At 45.3% G+C, this 19,110-nt stretch overlaps 2 protein-coding genes across 3 annotated transcripts in view; one reads left to right on the top strand and one right to left on the bottom strand.

Annotated features, from left to right (window-relative positions):
- Positions 1-19,110, top strand: part of LOC140419119 (uncharacterized) — a 439,103-nt gene that overhangs the window by 265,857 nt on the left and 154,136 nt on the right. The gene's annotated exons all lie outside the window — the stretch shown is intronic.
- Positions 681-4,968, bottom strand: LOC140419127 (uncharacterized). 2 transcript variants are annotated; one of them, XM_072502897.1, is made up of 2 exons: positions 4,829-4,968; positions 681-3,228 (listed from the first exon to the last, which is right to left on the bottom strand). In XM_072502897.1, exons 1-2 carry the CDS (start codon positions 4,833-4,835, stop codon positions 2,327-2,329), a joined length of 909 nt encoding a protein of 302 aa, XP_072358998.1. In that variant the 5' UTR covers positions 4,836-4,968; the 3' UTR covers positions 681-2,326. The 2 variants fall into 2 exon arrangements, with proteins under 2 accessions (XP_072358998.1, XP_072358997.1); XM_072502896.1 differs by having other exon boundaries at positions 4,852-4,954.

The raw sequence follows: 19,110 nt of genomic DNA, 5'->3' as shown, positions 1-19,110 counted from the left end.
GATCTGCTGCTCTTGGCCTTCTGGATGATAGTGGTCATGGATTTGGAAGGTGCAGACGAAGGAACATTGGTGAGTTACTGCAGTGCATCTTGTACAAAGAACAAAGAAATGTACAGCACAGGAACAGGCCCTTCGGCCCTCCAAGCCCATGCCGACCATACTGCCCGACTAAACTACAATCTTCTACACTTCCTGGGTCCGTATCCTTCTATTCCCATCCTATTCATATATTTGTCAAGATGCCCCTTAAATGTCCCTATCGTCCCTGCTTCCACTACCTCCTCCGGTAGTGAGTTCCAGGCACCCACTACCCTCTGCGTAAAAAACTTGCCTCGTACATCTACTCTAAACTTTGCCCCTCTCACCTTAAACCTATGCCCCCTAGTAATTGACCCCTCTACCCTGGGGAAAAGCCTCTGACTATCCACTCTGTCTATGCCCCTCATAATTTTGTATACAAAATTATGTAGATGGTACACACGGCTGCCACAGTTTGTCAGTGATGGATGGTTGATGTTTGTGGACGGAGGAGCAATCAAGCGAGCCGATTTGTCTGGATGATGTTGAGCCTCTTGAGTGCTGTTGGAGCTGCACTCATCCAGGCAAATGGAGAGTATTCCATTCCACGCCTGACTTGTGCCTTGCAGATGATGGACAGGCTTTGGGGGGGGGGGGGGGGGGTCAGGAGGTGAGTTACTCGCCTTAGGATTCCTAGCCTTTGACCTGCCCTGGTAGCCTGGTAGTATTAATGTGGTTTGTCCAGTTCAGTTTCTGATCAATAGCACCCCCAGGATGTTGATTGTGGGGTATTCTGCAATTGTAATGCCAGTGAATGTCAAGGGGCGATGATTAGATGTGCAGGTTAGGTGGATTGGCCATGCTAAATTGCCCTTGTGTCCAAAAAGGTTAGGTGGGGGTACTGAGTTGTGGGAACAGCTGGAGGTGTGGGCTTAAGGGCTGGTGCAGACTCGATGGGCCGAATGGCCTCCTTCTGCATTGTAAATTGAATAATGTATGATTCTAATTCTATGACTAGAGAGATCAATGACCGAGGGGTTTAGATTGAAATAATAACCTCTGTAAGGGACTGGAGTTAACATTCTCGATATTGGTGAAATAAATCAGCTGTTTTAAACACGTTGTAGATTTTTGCCTTTCCCGCCTGAGTGTTTAACATCACCTGGCTGGAGCTCAGAAAGGATAATCTCATCTCATAGAATTAGAGAATTTACAGTGCAGAAGGAGGCCATTCGGCCCATCAGGTCTGTACCAGCGCTTGGAAAGAGCATCCTACTTCAGCCCACACCTCCACCTTATCCCCGTAACCCCACCGAACATTTCTGGACACGAAGGGCAATACAGCATAGTCAATCCACCTAACCTGCACATCTTTGGACTGTGGGAGGAAAGCGGAGCACCCAGAAGAAACCCACGCAGACACGGGGAGAACGTGCAGACTCCGCACAGACAGTGACCCAAGCCGGGAATCAAACCCAGGACCCTGGCGTTGTGTAGCAACAGTGCTACCCACTGTGCTACCGTGCCACCCTTGCATCCAAGCTCCCAGATTGTCTGTCTTCTCTCTGAGAAAGATTTGGTTTGTCTCCTGTATTTCACTACTGTGACAGGCAGATTGAAGGGATTCAAACATGGGAGTTCTGGGGAAGATGGGCAAGGATTTGGGAGGTGACAACATGATCAAATAGTTTGGAGAGGAGAGGGATGGGGCAGTAATTTGTAAGGATGGCAGGGTCAAGGATTTGTTTTATTGAGGAGGGGGTGATGATGGCAGATTTGAAGGACAGATGCTCAGTACCTGAAGAGAGAGAAATGTTGACAATATCCATGGACAGTTGGCTGATCAGTAGCTCAGTGGGAATTGGGTCGATGGAGCAGGAGCTGGTCTCATGGACAAGATGAGCTCTGAGAGGGCATGAGGGGAGATGGAAGAGAAACTAGAGAAAGAAGTGGGTTCAGGGCTCGGGAAAGGATGAAATTTAGAGACAGTTTGGTCCGGTGGGCTCGTAGAACGGAGGGAAGCAGCAGAGGCAGCTGATCAGATTTACTCAATCTCAGTCACAAAGAAGCTCCAAAAGCTCCTCACACTTCTTGTTGGCGGTGAGGATGGAAGAGACAGGGGAGAGCTAGAGTACTTCAAAAGGAATAACTTGTGTCAGAGATATTAAAATGTTGCAACACTGCACGTTTAACACAAATTAATTAATTTGACTTCTAACCAGAATATTAGCCCCTGTAAATGAGCAAAGACCCAAATGAACATGGTTCAGTCCTGAATGTGAGGAACAGCAAAATCCAATCACTGCAGTTACTTGTGGCCTTGTTGGTGTCTCAGGAGATGGGATGAAGTGGTGAATACATTCCCACACTTGGAGCAGGTGAATGGCCTCTCTCCTGTGTGAATTCGCTGATGCCTCTGCAGGTCAGATGATCGCGTGAATCCCTTCCCACACTTTGAGCAGGTGAATGGCCTCTCTCCAGTGTGAATTCGCTGGTGCCTCTGCAGGTTAGATGATCGCGTGAATCCCTTCCCACACTGGGAGCAGGCAAATGGTGTCTCCCCAGTGTGACTTCGCTGATGTACAGTGAGGTCAGATGATTGCCTGAACCCAGTCCCGCAGTGAGAGCACCTGAACGGTCTCTCGTCAGTGTGAACACGTTGATGGCGAATCAGTTCCCCAGAACGTTTATAGCACTTCCTGCAGTCTGCACAATGAAACGGTCTCTCATCAGTGTGAATTCGCTGGTGACTCAGCAGGTGGACTGAAAAAGTAAATCTCTTCCCACACTCTGAGCAGGTGAATGGCCTCTCCCCAGTGTGAACTCGCTGGTGTGTGGAAAAAGTGGATGACTGAGTGAATCCCTCCCCATACTCTGAGCAGGTGAATGGTCTCTCTCCAGTGTGACTGCGTTGATGTGTTTCCAGCTTGGATGGGACAGTGAATCCTTTCCCACAGTCCGGACATTTCCACGGTTTCTCCTCAGTGTGACTGCATTTGTGGCTTGTGAGGCCTGATGACAGAGCGAATCCTCGTCCACACACACAAATCAAGAACGGTTTCTCCCCACTGCGAGTGATGCTTTTTCCTTCCATGTTCGAAATCCGCTGATATTCAGGATATGATAAATAGAGGACTCTTGTCAGATCCTGATGTGATGTTTGGTTTGAGTTTCCGGACTTTGAAGCGTCCCCTTCTAACACCTGTGAAACTGATTTAAAAACAGAAAATAGGGAGTGAGAGAACCCACAAAAACACAAAGGCAGATTTGAAATTGAGCTGAATGAATCTGGTCACTTGTGGGGCCGGCTCTGGGAAAAAGTGACCATGAAAATGGCAGGATTGTTATAAAACCCAATTGACCTCTTTGGGAGGCGAGAGAAAGAGGTGAAGAGGGATTTTGTATATCTACAAGACATATTAAGAGAGTAGTTGGCAAAGTATATTTGACCTTGAGCTTCATAAATAGAAATACTGATCCTGAAACTATGCTTCTGGTGACACAGTGATTAGCACTGCTGCCTCACAGTGCCGGGGACCCGGGTTCAATTCCGGCCTTGGTGACGGTCTGTGTGGAGTTTGCACTTTCTCCCCATGTCTGTGTGGGTTCCCACCCGATGCCCAGGTTTCCTCCAACAGTCCAAAGAAGGGCAAGTTAGGTGGATTGGTCTAGATAAATTGCCCGTTAGTGTCCAGGGATGTGCAGATTAGGTGGACCTATGGGGTTACAGGGACAGGGTGGGGGTGTGGGCCTAGGCAGGGTGACCTTTCAGAGAATGAGAGCAGACCCGATGGGCCGAATGGCCCACTTTTGCACTGAAGGAATTCTATGGTACTAATTCTATTCTATGAATCTTTATAAAGCTCTGGTCACCACTCTTCAGGAAGAATGTGAAGGTTCTTGGAGAAGGTGCAGAGGAAATTTACCAGAATGGTTCCAGCAAAGGAGGTTGAGGGGAGATTTGATTCAGGTACACAAGATTATGCCAGATTTCCATCAGGTGGACAAAGAAACTCTGTTTCCATTTACTGATCGTAGATGGGACACAGATTTAAAGTTTTGGGTAAAACCTGGATTGTATTATATCAGATCCTGAGGGTTGACAAGTTGGATGTGGAGAGGATGTTTCCTCTTGTGGGAGAATCGAGAATGAGGGCTTCACTGTTTCAAAATAAGGAGTCACCCATTTCAGATGGAGATGAGGACTTTTTATTCTCTTGAGGGTTGTAAGACTTTGGAAATCACGTCCTTAAAAGGCAGTGGAAGTAGAGTCCTTAATATTTTTAAGGCAGAGCTGGATAGATTCTTGATGAGCAAAGGGGTGAAAGGTTATCGGGGTAGGCAGGAATGTGGAGTTGAGGTTAAAATGAGATCAGCCGCAATCTTATTGAATGGTGAGCAGGCTCGAGGGGCCAAATGGCCTGTTCCGAGTTTGTATGTAAAAGGTACAGGACATATGAGGTGATATGAGATATGTTTTTACACAGCGAGCGGCAATGACCTGATACTTGCTGCCTATGAGGGAGTTTGAAAATAGACACATAAATCATTTGATTTCAAAAGGAAATTGGATAGACATCTGAGGGAAATAAATCTGTGAGCATACAGGGATTGAGCAGGAGAATGGCACTGACTGGATTGCCCCAGAGAGCTAGCATGGACTCAATGGGCTGAATGCTATTCTCTGTGTCATCGTGTCTCTGACTCTTTTGTGTAATCTAGTTTTGTAATTTAACCCCGGCGCGTACAGATATCACTCAGGTAAATCTGAGCTCACTCCCTCCGAGCAAAACCCGGGGCTCCCACTCACTACGCATGCGCCGAGCCGCACACTTCGTCCACCCGGGCCTGTCTCGGGGAAAAGCCCGAGCAGCTTTCGCCGGTTCAACTGCTGCATCCAAGCTTCGTATTCGGGGTTTGGGGCCGACACGGAGGGTTTATGAAGCCTCCCGACCCATCCGCCGGCCCCATTCCTCCCTCATGACTCACCGAGCGGGATCTGACCGGCGACGGATTTCCACCCGACCACCTGAATCCTGAGCTATCATCGGCACTGCGCATGCTCGTAGTCACGTGGGAGACCGGGCTCAGCCCCGCCCTTCATTCACTCCGATTGGTTGGAGGACCAGCCGCCCCGCCCAGTCACGCCCCTCTTTTCCTATTGGACGAAAGCTGTCGTCAATCATTCCCAGGGCATTGTGCGCTGGAGCATGCGCAGTGCCGATGCTGGACTCGGCCCGGAGGATTCACTGAGAGCCGGAGGAGGCGCCAAACCCCAATAAGAAGTTTCCGGGCCCGGGTTTGCATCGAGCGGGGGGGACAGCTGCGGCCTGCTCCCAGTGACAGGCCTGAGTTAACGGCCGCCGTCTTTATAGAGGCTGCAAACCCGCAAAACATTAGAGATCGAGTTAGTTGTGAAACCAATGGGATATTGTAAAGCAGGAGGTCAGGGTTACAGTCAACAACAACAACTTCTATTTATATAACACCATTAACATCAGAAATCATCCCAGTCAACTTCACAGCAACATTATAAAACAAAGTGAGACACCCAGACACAAAAGGAGATATTAGGGCAGGTGACCAAAAACTTGGTCAAAGAGATGAGTTTTAAAGAGTCTGAAAGGAGGTGAGTGAGGTGGAGACGGGGAGATTTAGGGAGGGAATTCAGTGCTTGGGGCCGAGGGAACTTAAAACCATGGCGGAGTAATTAGAATCGAGGGTGTGCAAGAGTCCAGGATCAGAGCTGTGCAGATATCTCAGGGGGTTGTGGGGCTGGAGGAGATGACAGACACAGGGAGAGACGAGGCCATGGAGGGATTTGAAAACAAGGGTGAGAATTGACTGGGAGCGAATGCAAGTCTCGGAGCACAGGGATCATAGGGGAAAGGAAATTGCTGTGAATTAAGACATGGGTAGCAGACTTTTGGATGGCTTTAAGCTTCCCGAGGTAGAATGTGGGAGAGCAGCCAGGTGTGTAATGGAATTGTCAAATCGGGAGGTGACGATGGTAAATTGCCTTAGTATCTAAAAAAGGTTAGCGGGGGTTACGGGGATAGGTGGAGGTGTGGGCTGAGCTCGGGAGCTCTTTCCAAGGGCCGGTGAAGACTCGATGGGCCGAATGGCCACCTTCTGCATTAAATTCTATGAGGTCAGAAGCTCATATTGGATCAAGTATGAAATCAAGTTTACAAAGAGACTGGCTAAGTCTCAGACTGTTGCCAGGGAGACGAATAGAGTCGGTATGTCAGGAATGGAGATTGGAACAGGGACCAAACAGTGGATTCAGTCTTCTCCATATTTGATTGAAGTTATTTAGTCAGCAGGAAGAGAACCAGAATGGGCCCTGAGTCTGATATCCGGTATAACTTAGTTCGAGAGGGAGAGGAAGAACAAATGAAACCCTGGAAGATTTGGAGGAACGACCTTCACGATTGTTCATCAAATCTCCACAGTCAGTTCTGGACACAAGGTTCACCTCTGTTATTCTAATTGGTCAGTCAGGGTGATTCAGATTAATGTCTGTCACAAGTCATGAATGAAGTGACTTATAAAGCATATTTCATAGAATTTACAGTGCAGAAGGAGGCCATTCGGCCCATCGAGTCTGCACCAGCTCTTGGAAAGAGCACCCTACCCAAGGTCCACACCTCCACCGTATCCCCATAACCCAGTAACCCCACCTTACACTAAGGGCAATTTTGGACACTATGGGCAATTTAGCATGGCCAATCCACCTAACCCGCACATCTTTGGACTGTGGGAGGAAACCGGAGCACCCGGAGAAAACCCACGCACACACGGGGAGGATGTGCAGACTCCGCACAGACAGTGACCCAAGCCGGAATCGAACCTGGGACCCTGGAGCTGTGAAGCATTTGTGCTATCCACAAGGCTACCGTGCTGCCCGGTATTCTTACCTCTAATTATATAACTTTGGTAAAAGGATACAGAAATAATGATCGAATACTTTATTTGGATTTCAGCCCAGGGAGGAGAGTGTGTGGGACGGGGATTTACAGCTTTGGGGACAGAAGAGAGAAACAAAATGTTCCCCAGAAACTGGAATTGTCTGTTCTGAATTTCTATCCTGTACTGATAGTGTGGCCTTTGTAAGCTCCTTTTCCAGGGCATTAGGAGAAGATTTTCAGACAGGAAACACAAACAAAATATCACATTAAGATCCGACAGTGTCATTCAATTGATCAGGACCTGAATATCCTGACTATAAATGTGGAAAGAAAAATGTTTGTTCTGTTTGTGGGAAAATATTTAAAACATCAGTGTGACTGGAAAAGCACCGAGACACACACGCACCCGAATGAGAGTGTTCCAGTGAACTGACTGTGGAAAGAGCTTTAACCAGTTACAGCCTGAAAAAACACCACACCATTCACTAAGGGGAGAAACCAGACACATGTTCTGTGTGAGGACCAAGCTTCACTTGATTGTCAAAGAGGAAACGGACAAAGACACTGACTCCATGGAGATACCGTCGAAACCGTGGGGTATGATTTTCGCTGAGGGGGTTTCCAAAATTGGAGAGGTCCCGGCTTCATATGCCGGACGAGCTCTGCAAAGTGCTTGACTGGGGAGGTGATGGTGTAATGGTATTGTCACTGGATGAGTAATCCTGAGACCCAGCACAATTCTCTGAGAATGCAGGTTCAAACCCCACCAAGGCAGATGCTTCATCGTGGCTTGTATTTGAACTTGAATCCAATAAATCAGGAGCTGCACAGTAGCACAGTGGTTAGCACAGTTGTTTCACAGCTCCACTGTCCCAGGTTCGATTCCCGCTTGGGTCACTGTCTGTGCGGAGTCTGCACATTCTCCTCGTGTCTGCGTGGGTTTACTCCGGGTGCTCGGTTTTCCCCCAGTCCAAAGATGTGCAGGTTTGGTGGAGTGGCCATGCTAAATTGCTCTTTGTGTCCAAAAGGGTTAAGTGGGGTTATTGGGTTATGGGCATAGGGTGGAGGTGTCAGCTTGAGAAGGGTGCTCTTTCCAAGGGCCAGTGCAGCCTTGATGTGCCGAATGACCTGTTCTGCACTGTAAATTATATGATTGTGGAAGTTCGATGTTAAACAGTTTAGTGAGAATTGGGTCAAAGGAGCAAAGGGTAAGTTTCACAGACAAGATGAGCGCTGAGAGAGCATGATGGGAGACAGCAGGAAACGAGGAGAAAGATGTGAGTTCAGAATTTGGAAGAAAGGTCTTCGAGGCAGTTTTACTGAGTGGTTTAGTGGAAGAGGAGCTGTAGAATCAGCTGATCGGATTGTTTTAATGGGTGAGGTTTTCCAGTCCTTCCTGCTGGCTGGATCTTCCAGTCCCACAGATCTCTCGGTCTGCTGTTCCGATTCATTGGTTGTCTCATTGGGTTCGCTGTAGGCCTCTTGGGGTCTGTGGAAAAACTCCCGGTGCCTCATTCACCTGATGAATTCCCCGGAGCGGAGAAACTACGACATCTTCTTCGCAGCCTTCAACACGTCATCGATGAATACGAACATCTTGCCAAGGTCATCAACACTGCTTGCCTCTAAACAACCACGCAACCTCAAACAGACCATTGATTGCAGCAAACTACCCAGCATTCAGAATAGCTATCATGACACCACACAACCCTGCCATGGTAACCTCTGCAAGACGTGCCAGATCATCAACATGGGTATCACCAACACGTGTAATGGTGCGACTTGGCCAACATTATGTACTTCATACGCTGCAGCAAAGGATGTCCTGAGGCATGGTACATTGGCGAGGCCATGCAGATGCTGCAACACGAATGAATGGACATTGTGCAACAATCGCCAGGCAGGAATGTTCCCTTCCAGTCGGGGAACACTTCAGCAGTCAAGGGCATTCAGCCTCTGATCTTCGGGTAAGCGTTCGGCCTTCAGGACGCGCAACAACACAGAATGGCCGAACAGAAACTGATAGCCAAGCACAACATACATGAGTCTGGCCTCAACTGGGACCCTGGATTCATGTTACATTATATGTGCTTGCGAAATCCTACCAACTGTCCTGGCTTGAGACAATTCACACCTCTTTAACCTGTGATTATCCCTCTATCTTATTGCACCGTCTGGACCTGTAAAGACTTAATTACCCGCAAAGACTCGTATTCAAAGTACCATTTGGCATCATTGAATTTTTCTACATGTGTGTTTGTGGAACCCACATCTTCATTCACCTGAGGAAGGAGCTGCACTCCGAAAGCTAGTGATTCTAAACAAACCTGTTGGACTTTAACCTGGTGTTGTAAGACTTCTTACTGTGCCCACCCCAGTCCAACGCTGGCATCTCCACATCCTAAATGAGAAGCATTAAATGCTTCTGCCAGTTTCGGACCAGGCACCTTTTGCGCATTAGGTGAATGTGATAACCTCCATGCTACAGAAACAGCTGGAAGCACAGTACCCAATGGTCTCAACTTGTAAGACCATAAGATATTGAACTTTAGCATTTGTTCAGCAAATATCTAATGGGACAATGCTCTCTGTTGAATCATTAATGCATAATTCTTATCATCCTGTAGAAAATTTCCATAAATTTTACTCACTATTTGTTTAATTATTCTATGTTGAACATCAGTATATTTATTTGTTATATATGACTTCATTTTGAATTGAATAGATCTCGAATCTTCACCCTGAATAAACTCTGAAATATACACCATTGAATTAAATTGCAAACATGACTGACCAAGAAAAGAAAGCGTTTCACTGGGTAACAGAAGTCGCATGAATCTTTGTTCAGTTTGACCACAGTCAGCTTTTAAACAAAGTCAAATAGAGTTAAATGGAAGTGAATTGAGAATTGTGTGTTGCTTAGATTTGACCCCTCTGTGTTTTGGTGTGAGACATTCTGCAGCCTAAATACCGTTCATGTATAAGAAAGGAGGGGTGACAGCAAATCTGCACTGAGCCTGGATTTCCTCATCACCCCGAGTGGCTTTTCCTGTTTCTCTGTCATTAAGGCCGAATTTTTCAAAAATGTGGTTCAGTTAAATCTCTGCCATTTCCTCTAATTCAGTTACAGTATCGTTTGTGTCTGTCTATATGAGCTGTCTGGATATGTTTCGGAGGCTGATTAAAATCTTAAGAATTTAATGGCTTTGTAGACGTAGATTTTGTGAACTGAGCAAACTGCCAAGATCCGCACTTTGTTTTTTCATGTATGGAACGATCTGTCTGGACTGTACACAGAACAATACCTTTCACTGTACCACGGTACACGTGACAATAAATCAATTCCAATCAAAGAGACAGTTTCTTACTCGCCTTAAGATTGAACAATGAGCCTTCTTAAAAATTATTCATTTCTGGGAGGTGCGGGTCACTGGCGGGGCCAGCATTTTCTGTTCATTCCAATTGCCCTTGAACTGCGTGTCTTGTGAGGCTATTTCAGAGGGCACTTGCAAATCAACCACAACATTGCTGTGGATCTGGAGTCACGTGTAGGCCAGGCCACATAAGGAGAGCGGATTTCTTGAAGGATTTTAGTGAACCAGGTGAGTTTTCACAACAATCAAGAGTGTTATCATTAGACTTTTAATTCGAGACTTTTATTCAATTTCAGCATCTGTCATAGGCAGATTCGATCTCTGATCCCCAGAGCATTAACCTGGGTCTCCGGTTTACTCGCCCAGTAACAATACCATTACTCCAATGCCTAGCGCACATATTCTTGGCAGAATATGGTGTCTCGTGTTGTGTTCTGTGTTCTTGTCTTGCAATGATTCTACTGAACTGCTGGTGAATTAGCCAGAACGATGATTTATTAATGTACACGTGGTAAGGTAACGATCAGAATGCTACACAGACTGTTATCACAGAGCTACATTAGACTCTCTTGGAACTACCCTTATGTGCGACTGGTTTTGTGTACGCCTGACAACCTTCTGCTGGTAGCCAGTGTCACCTGACTGATGCCTGATGCCAACTACTGGTGGGAGGTCACACTGCTGAGTACATGTAATATTATATACAGGCTTATCAGGGGCTGGCTTAGCACAGTGGGCTAAACAGCTGGCTTGTAATGCAGAACAAGGCCAGCAGCGCGAGTTCAATTCCCGTACCAGCCTCCCTGAACAGGTGCCGGAATGTGGCATCTAGGGGCTTTTCACAGTAACTTCATTGAAGCCTACTTGTGATAATAAGTGATTACTATTATTATCACCACATCTCGTAACTTCTCGAAATTATCAAGTAATTTATTTTTTCAAACAAATTCTGATAGCTCTGCAGTTTCTCGAAACATTTTGGTTGATCGTGTTATTTTTAAAAATAAAGATCTAATCTTTGCAGTATAATTACCCAATACAACAATTCACTAATCATAATCAATATTCACTTTTGAATAAACTTGAATTTCATTATTGTTTTTTTGCGATGAAATCAATACATAGTTAATATAGAAAAGGTACAGAAGGCGAAATGGCTGCAGAAAGCACATGTTAGAGGTATAAAATGGCTTCCTTGACCTTATTACTAAGGCCTGTGAATACACTTTGAAAATAATAATTTACGGGCAACAAGGTGGCACAATGGTTAGCACTGCTGCCTCACGGCACCGAGGTCCTAGGTTCGATCCCCACCCTGCATCACTGCCGTGTGGAGTTTGCACATTCTTCCCGTGGTTTTGTTGGTCTCACCCCCACATCACAATGATGTGCAGGGTAGGTGGATTGGCCACGCTAAATTGGAAAAACTGAATTGGGTACTCTAAATTTATTTTTTATAATGAAAATAACAATTTTAAAACTAAATGTGAGTACACATGCGCACTTCCAGCTTCCTACATTACAACAGTGAATATGTTTCAAAAGTACTCTGTGAAAGTGTACAAACTCAGCAATAGCATGGTGGGAAAAATAGCCAACTTATGTAACCATGTATAAGAAAGCTGTGTCAGCTATTGCCAAGACCAGACCCTGACAAACTAGACAAAGCTAAGAATCCACATAATCGTATCATACAAGGCCAGAAGAGGGAAAATAGTGCCTAGTAAAACCTGATAACAAAGTCACGATCTAGGAATGTCCTAATAACACAACCTCCTCATGACCTAGGTCCATCTGTGTCAAGGCATCATGAGGGCAGAGGTAAAAGCAAAATAGGACCACGTCTTAAACCCTCTAAAGACAAAATACTGCAAATAAGCCGAGTCAGGGTCTTTCCATGACAACATGTTTGGTCAGAAGTTATGACTGTATTGATTCCTTACTACTGATCTCTCACTACTGATTACATTTTTGAACAAGGTCTGTTTTTGTAAAATTATACAGCTTTTGTATAAATATTGAACGTTTTCTCCATGTCTTTGCGAGCTTGAGAAGGAATGAGCAGTTTTGCTTTAACTGCTCTCTCTCTCTTCAAACTGTAGCCATACTGCCTGCAGACTTTGGTCAATAAAGACAAAGTTATTTTTATCGAAACAGAGTTGTAAAGTTGTTTTCTTCACAGTCTCAAAGTAGGAAAGATTTTAAAGACGACAACTCCATTGGCTTTAAAACACTTTAGGAGGTCCAGTGGAAGTGAGAAGTTTCATAGAAATGTACATTTGTTCTAATTGTCCACAAACGAGGATATATTACACTTGGTGTCCTCACCAATTTATTGATGAAGGTTGAGTCTTAATTTTGTGTAATAACCACTTCATTGACACCATTTCGAATACTCTGTTAAACTCCAGACACACCATAGGCACAATTATTTATTGTAAAGCACGGAGAGTTGTTGTGATTTGGAATGCACTGTCCATACATGGTGCCAGAATCTCATTGGACTGTAATTTCCAAAAGGGAATTTGGTACATTCTGAAAAAGAAAACAAAATAGTCTAACTACGGGGTTAAATGGGTCACTGTACAAAGAGCTGGCACGGGAAAAATGGGCCAAATAGACTCCTCTGTGCTCGAGCAGCCTTGTGTACAAGGAAAGGGAGTGGTAACAACCTGGAACCTACTGCCTATGAGGGGAGGAGATGCAGAGATGACGGAAGGATTTCAATAAGAAATTGGACAGGCACGGAGAGAAATAACCGACAGGGATTTGGGGATAGAACGGGGCAATGGACAGACTGGCTTGCTCCACAGAGAGCCGACATGTTCTCAAAGGGCTGGTTTAGCACACTGGGCTAAATCGCTGGCTTTTAAAGCAGACCAAGCAGGCCAGCAGCACGGTTCAATTCCCATACCAGCCTCCCCGAACAGGCGCCGGAATGTGGCGACGAGGGGCTTTTCACAGTAACTTCGTTGAAGCCTACTTGTGACAATAAGCAATTTTCATATCATTTCATTTCATGGCCCCATTCCCCACCCTCCAGATGCTGTGATCTCAGGAGAGAAATTCAGCTGCTCCAGTCTCTCAAACTGATTGGAGTCCCTGCTCTCTGGTGCCATTCTAGCACGATGGTTAGCACTGTTGCTTGACAGTTCCAGGGTCCCAGGTTGAAAGATTCTTATTTGAAGGATCTTATCCTGCCGAACTACGACAAGTTGTTAGATTCCTACTATTATTCGACTGAGTAAAGTTGAAGGAATTTATATTATTCCTACTATTCGGTTACCAGTAACACTTTGCGATTACTGGGACTCAGCAGAAATGTAAGTTAAAAAAAATTGTTTTATTTTTCTTCTATTGATTACAATTTGAAAGTCATTTAAAAGGCAATTCGTAGACAATTTGAAGCTTTCAGAGAATCAAGACATTATCTTCTTGCTTCGGCAGACAGCTCGAAAGTAACTTTTAAAAGGTCAAAGTCTGGAAATGAAACATGAAAAAGAGAGAGAGAGAGCTAAACTAAAACTAAATGTCAAGACTTCAAAAACACTCTCCAAAACTACACTCCAAAAACACACTAAACACTACTACAGAAACACACTAAAACACTACATCACTACAAAGACAGACTGACAGACAGACAGACTAAAATGGCGGGGGGAAACGTTTCAGTTATACCCTTCCATATCTGTCTTAATACATCTAATTAAGCTAGCTTGGCTAATGTAACAATGGAGACTTCATGTCGAGAAAGCTGGAATCAAATATATATTTGATTCAATGTTTTATCCATTAAAATGTTTCGGCCTTATAAGCTATGGAATGTGGTTCACGCTGTAATCACTAATGGCCTGAAAAGAGAACTATAGAGCTTTAGTTACTGGAGTCTTGTCACCTCGTTGCCATGGAATTCAGCCCTTGTCCTTGACAGCAGCACAAGCATAGTGTCAAATTGTCTTGCAACTGTGCTGTTTTAATCTATGATGGAATTGTGCTGTTTCATGTATCTATTGAAGCTATATGTTTTGAGATGACCTGAGGTTATGGGTGCTGAAATTCTCATTTTTAAATGGGTATTTAAAACTGGGGCTAAATATTTATGCTGAAACAGCTATCTTTTACCTATACTAGTTGTATGGGAAATACCTGGCTTCTACACAGGTTTGATTCCCGGTTTGGGCCACTGTCGGTGCGGAGTCTGAGTGTCCCCATGTTTGGGTGAGTTTCCTCCGGGTGCTCCAATTTACTCCCACAAGTCCCGAAAGATGTGCTTAGGTGAATTGGACATTCTGAATTCTCTCTCGGTGTACCAGAACAGGCTCCGGAGTGTGGCAACTAGGGGATTTTCACAGTAACTTCAATGGAGCGTTAATGTAAGCCTACTTGTGACATTATTTTTATTGTAAATGCCCTCTACACCCCCTCTAAGAACTTCACATCCTTCATAAAGTGTGGGGTTCATCTATAGGGTTCCATTCTAGAGGGATAGAATTGAAAAGCACGGACGAAATGTTCAACTTGTTTAGAACCAGGGTTAGACTACACTGGGAGCACTGTCAACATTGGTGATCTCCATTTAGAAAAAGGAAATAAAGGCATTGGATAAAGTGCAAGATTCATAATATACAGAACTAAGAGCATTTAACACTCAGGAAAGGCTGGGGCTGCTTTTTTCTGGAAAAGAGAAGACTGATGGGTGACCTGATGTTATCTTTAAGATTATAAAGGGATTCAATAATCCAATAGGAATTTCAGCAGAAACCTCTTTACCCAGCGAGTGGTGAGAATGTGGAACTCACTCCACAGCGAGTGGTTGAGGTGAACAGCATGAATACATTGAACGGAAACCTAGATACATACATGAGGGAGAAAGAATAGGAGATGCTGATGGGGGAAATATAGAGGGGTGGGTGGAGGATCATGTGGAATATAAATACTGACACCGACCATGGATAATCTCAGCCGGTATGGGAATTTAACGTGTGCTGTTGGTGTCACGCAGCACAAACCAGCCATCCAGCCAACTGAGCTAACCGATCCCCATGTAAATCTGTAATAATTCCTTAAATATTAGTGATTGCCTGTCTCCCACCATACTATTTAATGTAGTTTCCCAGTGCACCTCAGACAACATGCCCCTCAGACCCTGATATTCTGTGAGAAGCATCAAGATAACTTAAACAAAAGAACCATCGGGCATCACGGTGGCGCAGTGGGTTAGCCCTGCTGCCTCACGGAGCCGAGGTCCCAGGTTCAATCCCAGCTCTGGGTCATTGTCCGTGTGGAGTTTGCACATTCTCCTCGTATTTGCGTGGGTTCACCCCTACAACCCAAAGATGTGCAGGCTAGGTGGATTGGCCATGCTAAATTGCCCCTTAATTGGAAAAAATGAATTGGGTACTCTACATTTAAAAAAAAAAGAACCATGTAACCACCATAGCCCATCTTCATGGCAATGTGGCATGCTTTTTGGGGTTTCTAAGCAGAAATGGCAATGAAACATCTTCCAACCTCCAAAACCCCTTTCACCCCTTGTGAAAGGGCAGCACGGTAGCATTGTGGTTAGCACAATTGCTTTACAGCTCCAAGTCCCAGGTTCGATTCCTAATTTGGGTCACTGTCTGTGCGGAGTCTGCACATCCTCCCAGTGTGTGCGTGGGTTTCCTCCGGGTGCTCCGGTTTCCTCCCACAGTCCAAAGATGTGCGGGTTAGGTGGATTGGTCATACTAAATTGCCCATAGTGTCCAAAATTGCCCTTAGTGGTGGGTGGGGTTACTGGGTTATGGGGATAGGGTGGAGCTGTGGACTTGGGTAGGGTGCTCTTTCCAAGAACTGGTGCAGACTCGATGGGCCAAATGGCCTCCTTCTGCACTGTAAATTCAATGATCTATGAAATGTGCAACCAGATATTCGCAAGAAGGCTCAGAGAGAATCAGCCCACTGGAGGCGAAGTCGTGAGACCGGCCAGTCCAGCAGAAATAAACCCTCTGACCACCCCCATTGACCAACAGAATGAACAAACTGCAGTCCTGGGTGTAATTGAGAACAGAAACAATAACAGCAGAATCCAATCCCTGTAATCAGTTGTGAACTTCTTGGTGTCTCACTAAGTGCGATGAATTACAAAATCCCTTCGCACATTGAGAGCAGGTGAATGGCCTCTCCCCAGTATGAACTCCGTGGTGTGACTGCAGACGGCATAACCGAGTGAATTGTGCAAACAGACGTAAACGGGAGTGAGATAATGGGGATTATGGAGACAGGGCTGCAGGATGACCAGGGATGGGAACTGACTATATTCAGTGTTTAGGAAGGACAGACAAAAAGGAAAAGGCAGTGGAGTGGCAGTGCTGGTTAAAGAGGAAATTAATGCAATAGTGAGGAAGGATATTAGCTCCGACAATGTGCAATCTGTATGGGTAGAGCTCAGAAACACTAAGGGGAAAATAAATTAGTAAAGAGACCCCCAAACTGCAGTGGTGATGTTGGGAATGGCCGAATACAGAAAATTAGGCTGATTGTAAAAGTTCCTATGGGTACATGAAGAGAAAAAGATTGGTGAAGACACATTTAGGTTCCTTTCAGCCAGAAACAGTGGAATGTATAATAGGGGACAAAGAAATGGGTGAGCAAATAAATACATAATTTGGTTCTGTCTTCACAAATGAGGGCACAAATCAGATACCAGAAATGTTGGGGAACGCAGGATTTAGTTAGAGGGAGGAACTGAAGGAGATCAATATTAGTAAAGAAATGGTGTTGGGGAAATTTATGGGATTGAAGGCCGATAAATCCCCAGGGCCTGATAATCTGCATCCCAAAGTACTGAGGGAAGTGGCTCTAGAAATGATGGATGCATTGGTGGTCACCTTCTATAGACTCTGAAGCAGTTCCTGCAGATTGGAGGGTGGTTTAGAACATAGAACATAGAACATAGAACAATACAGCGCAGTACAGGCCCTTCGGCCCACGATGTTGCACCGAAACAAAAGCCATCTAACCTACACTATGCCATTATCATCCATATGTTTATCCAATAAACTTTTAAATGCCCTCAATGTTGGCGAGTTCACTACTGTAGCAGGTAGGGCATTCCACGGCCTCACTACTCTTTGCGTAAAGAACCTACCTCTGACCTCTGTCCTATATCTATTACCCCTCAGTTTAAAGTTATGTCCCCTCGTGCCAGCCATATCCATCCGCGGGAGAAGGCTCTCACTGTCCACCCTATCCAACCCCCTGATCATTTTGTATGCCTCTATTAAGTCTCCTCTTAACCTTCTTCTCTCCAACGAAAACAACCTCAAGTCCATCAGCCTTTCCTCATAAGATTTTCCCTCCATACCAGGCAACATCCTGGTAAATCTCCTCTGCACCCACTCCAAAGCCTCCACGTCCTTCCTATAATGCGGTGACCAGAACTGTACGCAATACTCCAAATGCGGCCGGACCAGAGTTCTGTACAGCTGCAACATGACCTCCCGACTCCGGAACTCAATCCCTCTACCAATAAAGGCCAACACTCCATAGGCCTTCTTCACAACCCTATCAACCTGGGTGGCAACTTTCAGGGATCTATGTACATGGACACCTAGATCCCTCTGCTCAGCCACACTTTCAAGAACTTTACCATTAGCCAAATATTCCGCATTCCTGTTATTCCTTCCAAAGTGAATCACCTCACACTTCTCTACATTAAACTCCATTTGCCACCTCTCAGCCCAGCTCTGCAGCTTATCTATATCCCTCTGTAACCTGCTACATCCTTCCACACTATCGACAACACCACCGACTTTAGTATCATCTGCAAATTTACTCACCCACCCTTCTGTGCCTTCCTCTAGGTCATTGATAAAAATGACAAACAGCAACGGCCCCAGAACAGATCTTTGTGGTACTCCACTTGTGACTGTACTCCATTCTGAACATTTCCCATCAACCACCACCCTCTGTCTTCTTTCAGCTAGCCAATTTCTGATCCACATCTCTAAATCACCCTTAATCCCCAGCCTCCGTATTTTTTGCAATAGCCTACCGTGGGGAACCTTATCAAACGCTTTGCTGAAATCCATATACACCACATCAACTGCTCTACCCTCGTCTACCTGTTCAGTCACCTTCTCAAAGAACTCAATAAGGTTTGTGAGGCATGACCTACCCTTCACAAAGCCATGCTGACTATCCCTGATCATATCATTCCTATCTAGATGATTATAAATCTTGTCCCTTATAATCCCCTCCAAGACTTTACCCACTACAGACGTGAGGCTCACCGGTCTATAGTTGCCGGGGTTGTCTCTGCTCCCCTTTTTGAACAAAGGGACCACATTTGCTGTCCTCCAGTCCTCTGGTACTATTCCTGTAGCCAATGATGACATAAAAATCAAAGCCAAAGGTCCAGCAATCTCTTCCCTGGCCTCCCATAGAATCCTAGGATAAATCCCATCAGGTCCCGGGGACTTATCTATTTTCAGCCTGTCCAGAATTGCCAACACCTCTTCCCTACGTACCTCAATGCCATCTATTCTATTAGCCTGGGGCTCAGCATTCTCCTCCACAACATTATCTTTTTCCTGAGTGAATACTGACGAAAAATATTCATTTAGTATCTCGCCTATCTCTTCAGACTCCACACACAATTTCCCATCCCTGTCCTTGACTGGTCCTACTCTTTCCCTAGTCATTCGCTTATTCCTGACATACCTATAGAAAGCTTTTGGGTTTTCCTTGATCCTTCCTGCCAAATACTTCTCATGTCCCCTCCTTGCTCGTCTTAGCTCTCTCTTTAGATCCTTCCTCGCTACCTT

This window comes from Scyliorhinus torazame, chromosome 5 (genome assembly GCF_047496885.1).
Source record: "Scyliorhinus torazame isolate Kashiwa2021f chromosome 5, sScyTor2.1, whole genome shotgun sequence".
NCBI lineage: Eukaryota > Metazoa > Chordata > Chondrichthyes > Carcharhiniformes > Scyliorhinidae > Scyliorhinus > Scyliorhinus torazame.
The sequence above is the reverse complement of the archived record's forward strand: the minus strand, read 5'-3'. Positions and strand labels throughout refer to the sequence as shown.